General features: G+C 39.5%; 1 protein-coding gene across 1 annotated transcript in view; it reads right to left on the reverse strand.

Annotated features, from left to right (window-relative positions):
* The window catches only part of TRIM8 (tripartite motif containing 8), a 49,737-nt gene extending 44,241 nt beyond the window's left edge, over nucleotides 1-5,496 (reverse strand). Inside the window, exon 1 of the mRNA XM_075216237.1 lies at nucleotides 2,837-5,496. Within this exon, the coding sequence (XP_075072338.1) occupies nucleotides 2,837-3,406 (570 nt within the window). The 5' untranslated portion in view covers nucleotides 3,407-5,496. The remainder of the gene's footprint in view (nucleotides 1-2,836) is intronic.
* Between the last annotated feature and the right edge of the window lie 504 nt (nucleotides 5,497-6,000).

The raw sequence follows: 6,000 nt of genomic DNA on the forward strand, positions 1-6,000 counted from the left end.
CAACATATCACCAGGCATGTTACACAAGTGTTACATGCTCCAACACAAATATCTGGCAATGAATTAGGAAGGAGCTGGGGCCTGTTGCCCATCACCGCCCTAGACAAACTAAAAAAAACAAAAACAGTTTTTTTTTTCATTTTAACAACTTCTAGATCAATGTTACCAACAACCAATTGGCTATTGACTTGGAAACACTGTGTGAGGGAGGATCTACTGTGCCTGTAAAGGGCTCTTGCACAGCAGTTAGGCCTCACAATGTGGGCAGAGTACAAACTGCTGTCTACTTTCAAATACCCATTTTGCAAAAAGTCTTCTGAGCTGGAATTATGTGCATCTTTCTGCCATAACCTACCAATATTTGACACAATGAAAATACCCCCCCCCATTAATGTGATCTTCAGCCATATGTATGAGTAATGTAGGCTGGAGAGACAACTCACACAACAAATTTCAGTTTGGCAGTAAGGTTATTTCCAGTGGAGTAAAAGGGAATGAGCTAAATAAAGTGGCTCAAAACAAACAAATTACTGGCAAGAACAAACTTCCCTTGAAACACACAGATGTTCAGGAACCAAGGGGGATACAATAAATAAACTTTTTGGGGCAGCTCCTAGTGTCTAAGCAGGATGCTCTGCAGAACAGTTCAATACGTATGTGTCAAAGGATAGTCGGAACATGGTAATATTCTGCAGATTTCTAAGTAGTCAAGGTAATCAAGATTCTGGATAGTTGAGGTGTATAGGTTAAATTTTCAGTTGCCATACAAATAATACCTACTGTACCCCTCTGGGAGCCTGCACCGAGACGGCTTCATACAAACAGGCATTGTTTTGAGCATTTGTCCCCAGTACACACAGTAAAGCTCCACCCAAACATGAATATTGGTCAATAGGCTAAGTAACATTTATAAACACAATTAATAATATATGAAAGAAGAAAAAATAATCATAAAAAAGGCACATTCAAAAACGATTAGCTTTGTGTTTTATATGCTCTCTGAACTTTTCAGTTAATGAGCAAAGCCTGTGTACTACTTAACTGAATAACAGACATGAAATCATATTTATTGGTGAGTGGTAGGCTAATGGGCCGGAAGGGAGGTGCTTCTCTATCTGAGCAAGTAGACTGAGTGACAGACTTGTTGGGCAGAAATGCACTGTGTGGATTGGTTGATTGATACAAAGGGGCAGGGCCGGTGATGTCACAGTAACTTAAACGCCTGTAGAATCGGCTTTTTGACCTGTACGAGATTCCATTAGGACTCTGCGCTAAACAGGTGGGAGGAGCTTTAGCAATCTAAAGTGTAGTGGATCCTTGAGGTAATACAGTACTTTTTAAGGCTTTCAGGATTTTTCTTATTTATTTATTTCAACTCAATGTGCAAAGTGCTATGACAATCTATGGGCAAACATTTTCCGCCTATTGAAAAGTTTTACTACATCAATATATGTTGAAGCATTAACGATTTCTGGACACTACTAGAGGAGAGGCCAGAGAACGTGGCTATACATTTAGCACGTAGAATGTATATATGTACAAGCATTTACAGTAGCCATAAGCTGATGTTTATAGGCCGTTTTTGTCTGCTGAAGACTAAATTGGCCCCAAATCGCCATTTGTTTGGATTTTTACAAGTAGGGAAAAACATATCTATTCTAATTAATTGTTCTTGGCTCAAAATGCAGTCAAAGGTAGACTACACTAATGGGGAACCATCAGAAACTTGACCACCAACCAGACTTTTCCAACCAAGCTACCCACGTGGCCAAAACAGGCAGAGATCTGGTCTTTCAGCAATCAGGCTGCGTAGACGAATGTTAAACTGGCCAGCTTAATGCCCAGAGAAACAGATTATAACCTACAGATGAGAATATACCCATTATCTTCTATACTAGTATCTATTTTGCAATATGATAAGTGCTATAATTTGCTTCAAGGGCAACTACAATACTAAATTAAAAGGACTACAAAATTAATAAAACCTCCACTACACTCAATTAAGGTAGAAATATGCCTAAAGAGCAGCAAAGAAAGGATTGCCCCAGCATGCTCCAAGTTATAGCTCAACAATTGGCAGAAGATGCATAGGTTATCTAGTCTTGTCAAGGGCCTTCTCACTGAAGTGATCAAAGAGGGGATGGCTTAAAATTGAGCAAATTCCATATAAAATGACTACTTGGTGCCTTTGTGATACCATTTCTGAATTATTTTACAGAGGATATAAAAGAAAGAGTACATCTTGCAATACAATACTGTGTATCATTGTGTGTACTGGAAGTTAATAAATCACATCCCTGCAGCCATTCCTAGGTTACCTTTAATTCAAGACTAATTGGCAGTTTTCCAGTAATGTACTTACTATTTGTGCTGAAACAGGTCTTTGCAAATAAACATCTCCTAAAGGCTATTGATGGACAGAGATACAACACCTTCTCCATAGTCTTGACCGAAAGGTAGCTGGCCAAAACCAATCGGCAAAATTAAAAACCATTAGTTTGCTGACCAATGAACAGTGCTACCAAAGCCTATATAGAAAATACAATATGGAAGCCATATGGTTTTTACTTCTCTAATCATATTTCCTTCTTAGTTGGGAGGATTTAAGAAAACCTAGATATGGACAATTAAAAGGATTGATTTATAGAATATGTAAAATAACATTTATACAGTATTTTATTCCTGCGTGTGTTGCTATTTGTAAAGCGATATAGAATTTGCTGGCACTGTATAAAAATTGACAATATTCTATTTTAACTGACATTACCACCACTTCAAATATGTTATGTGGAATAATTGTTAGTTAACAGAATGCGGACTGGATCAAAGTACTTACTCGGATCTCATTCCTGCGTATCTCCACATCACACACCGAATGCCCTTGGTGGGCACCACTGTAGTAGCAGCAGAATTGGCACACCGCCACCTGTTCAGCCTCACAGTGGTACAGTCGATAAGCGTTGTGTTGCGGGCAACTCCAGGCCCGAACCTCTTCGGCCTCTACCAGGAGGTGCCCTCGGGCAGTGGAGGGCTGCTGTAGGTGGGTCTGCACATGAGATTGGCAGCAGGGCGCTTCACATCTCAAACAGATCTTCTGGGCAGGAAGCGGAGGCCCCCTTCGACAGAACACACAGTGCAGGATAGAGGGCGGCTTATCTACATTAATAGAATTAAACTTTTCGACAATGTTCGTGAGTTTAAGGTTCTTTTCAAGGTTGGGCTTCTGATTGTAGGCCTGGTTACACTCAGGGCACCTTACAAGTGTTGTCTCTTTTGACCAGGCCTCACTAATACAACCTCTGCAGAAATTGTGCTTACATGGAAGCTGAACGGGCTCTACAAACACATGCAGACAAATGGGACAAATCAGCTCTTCTTCGAAACAGTTTTTCCAATTTTCCGCCATTTCCAGCTTGGCAGTCTAACGCTATAACGTTATTTGCTTACGAACTGGAACACAATGATTCAGGTAAAGCCAATCAAGGTCGGGTAAAGCAAATTGAGGGGGTTTTTTTTCCCCTTAAAAAAAACAAAAACCTATATAGCAATGCCTATTCTAACGGATGGCAATTTATATATATTATTCTTTAATCACAGATCATTAACAGAAGTTCAACCAGTGATAAAATCATTGACAGTAAAAGTCATCGGGCAGCGAGATAATCAGTTTAGGATATTTTAACTTAACAGCGCATATTCCATTCATAGGGAATTTTTCAGAATTTAACCGACTCTTCACTTAATGTTTTTTAATATAGAAAAAAAAAATATAAAAGTACCCATAAAGGAAAGGAAACAAATGTAAGCCACGTTGCTTTAAGAACAGCCGTTCATTGACCATAGATTTTCATTTGAAAATCTAATAAGACTTCTTTAAAATTAACCAAGCAACCAGATTCTTGAGGTTGTTTCCATAGAGAGTGATCCTGAATGAGACAGTTCAGTCTTGCAGATCAAATTCCAGCCTAGAGCCAGAGACACCCTCCCACCTCTTCCTTGTTTCGCAAATAAGAGGAAAAAAAAAAAAAAAAAAAAAAGCATACAAAATTTGCTTTTATGCTCTGCGCAGAAGGAAACTCTGGCCATAAAAGACTATATACCTTTTATTTCTTAGCACTTGTAGACCAAGCCTAATAGAAAATAAAAATGCAAAATGAAAAGGAGAAAAATAAGAGTTGGATAGGGATCAGTGGATTAGGCTACGCATGCCTTGATCAAACTGAAAAGGAATTTCTCAACAGCTAATCACTGCCCTCCCCCCATCTGTCTTCCCCCCTCCTGACATGAAAGCTATTTCTGATTTTACATCGAATCTGCAAGGGCAGTGTCAGTGGGGCCAATGAGAGAGACAGACACAAAAAATTAGCACATTTTGTTCTCAAAAAAGACTGATCCTTACCATGAATATTTAAGTGCTCTTGTTATGAACTTATAAAATGCACCATGCAAAAAAAAAAAAAAAAAAATTCAATTAAAAGACAAAAAAAAAATGCATATATTTAAATCAATGGATTAATTCAGACTCTATTGCCCCTTTTATAGATTAAATCTGTTTAATGAAGGAAACTTCAAACTGATCTCACAGCTGCTGAGTCTTTTGGCATTATCACCAGATCACAAAAAACACACAGCTACCTTCAGCCATCTTGTTTCTTAATTCGTTTAATAAAATATATCTATTTCCCTATCCCAGTGATATAAAAAGTATCTAAAGGTTTCCAACCTCCCAGTTCTTGTTTAATAACAATAATAATAATAAAAAAAAAAGAGCCTTCTTAAGTCACCGTCTCAATTGACGAACAACTGAACAGAGCTTGTCAGCGTGTGAGGGGCTGTATAAAAACAGGCTAGATCATAAATAAAAATATATTATATTTAAATATAAAATATTTATGTAGGTTGAGCATGCAAACATAAAAAAAAAACAAGCACAACGCCCTTCCTGATTCATGTAAAATGATCAATATTATAGATTTATATTTCTGTAGACTCCTTTTGCAGCAGGTAATTTGTGTTCAATTCCAAAGAAATTAGTTTTTACAAAACGAGATCTGGAAAAGAAAAAGGAAAAAAGAAAGAAGTATTTTATGGTTCTTGCAATGTCAGGAGAGTAAAAATCAGACCATCCAATTCCTCCATCCAAACGATCAGAAAGACAATTAGTCCCAGTTATTGTGCTTCCCTTGTTGGATTTTGAAGGGGGATCCACATCTGCTTCCTGCCTGCAGCCACCTTGATTCCTTTAGATTTAAATGCCCCCCAGTCCAGTCACATAGGAAACCCCCAGCCAGTCCTGCACCTCTCCTTCCAGGGGAAGACTGCAGCGTCCTGGTAACAATCGGGGGTAGTCTGCAGACCTCGGTGAGATGCCAGTGATTGCACGATGTGCCCCCCCAGGCCAGGGGCAGATAGATCCAAAGGGAGGGAGGGGGGATCGAACCAGTGTCACCGCCTCAGCCTGTCTGTAAAGAGAGCTGAGCTCTCCAGCAGCAGATTGCTTCCCAGCCAGCTCCACCCTCCTCTGCCTGCGTCACAGCCTCCTCTCTCCCCCCCCACTTCATGCAATGAAAGGGCTGTAGGCTTGGAACATGGCTCTGGAGCGCCCCCTGTCTTTACTTTCAGTTCTGCCAGAGCTCCTAGTTCAGCTGCCAGTTTTCTCTGCGTGATCTTAAAGGCATACTGACAGCCACGTTTATTTAGTCTGCAAATAATTTCCTGTAGACTACAATCATTGCAAATAATACACTGAACTTTACTCTATAAAAGAACCCCCCCCCCTCTCTATCTTAAACCTGACGTCACAGAAATAGATGCAACATATTTTAATGAGTCATGCAAAAAAAAAACATGGCATCATCAAGGCCTAAGATATACTGATAGTCTAGATTTTTTGGTACAGAGGATTCCTACAAAAGGGGCGGGTCTTACAGGGGAAATGGGCGGAGTTTGCTTGAAAGTATGCATCATTTGGGTGGATTATTTTGGGGCTGGGCTGAATTT

Source organism: Mixophyes fleayi, chromosome 6 (genome assembly GCF_038048845.1).
Source record: "Mixophyes fleayi isolate aMixFle1 chromosome 6, aMixFle1.hap1, whole genome shotgun sequence".
NCBI classification, from domain to species: domain Eukaryota; kingdom Metazoa; phylum Chordata; class Amphibia; order Anura; family Limnodynastidae; genus Mixophyes; species Mixophyes fleayi.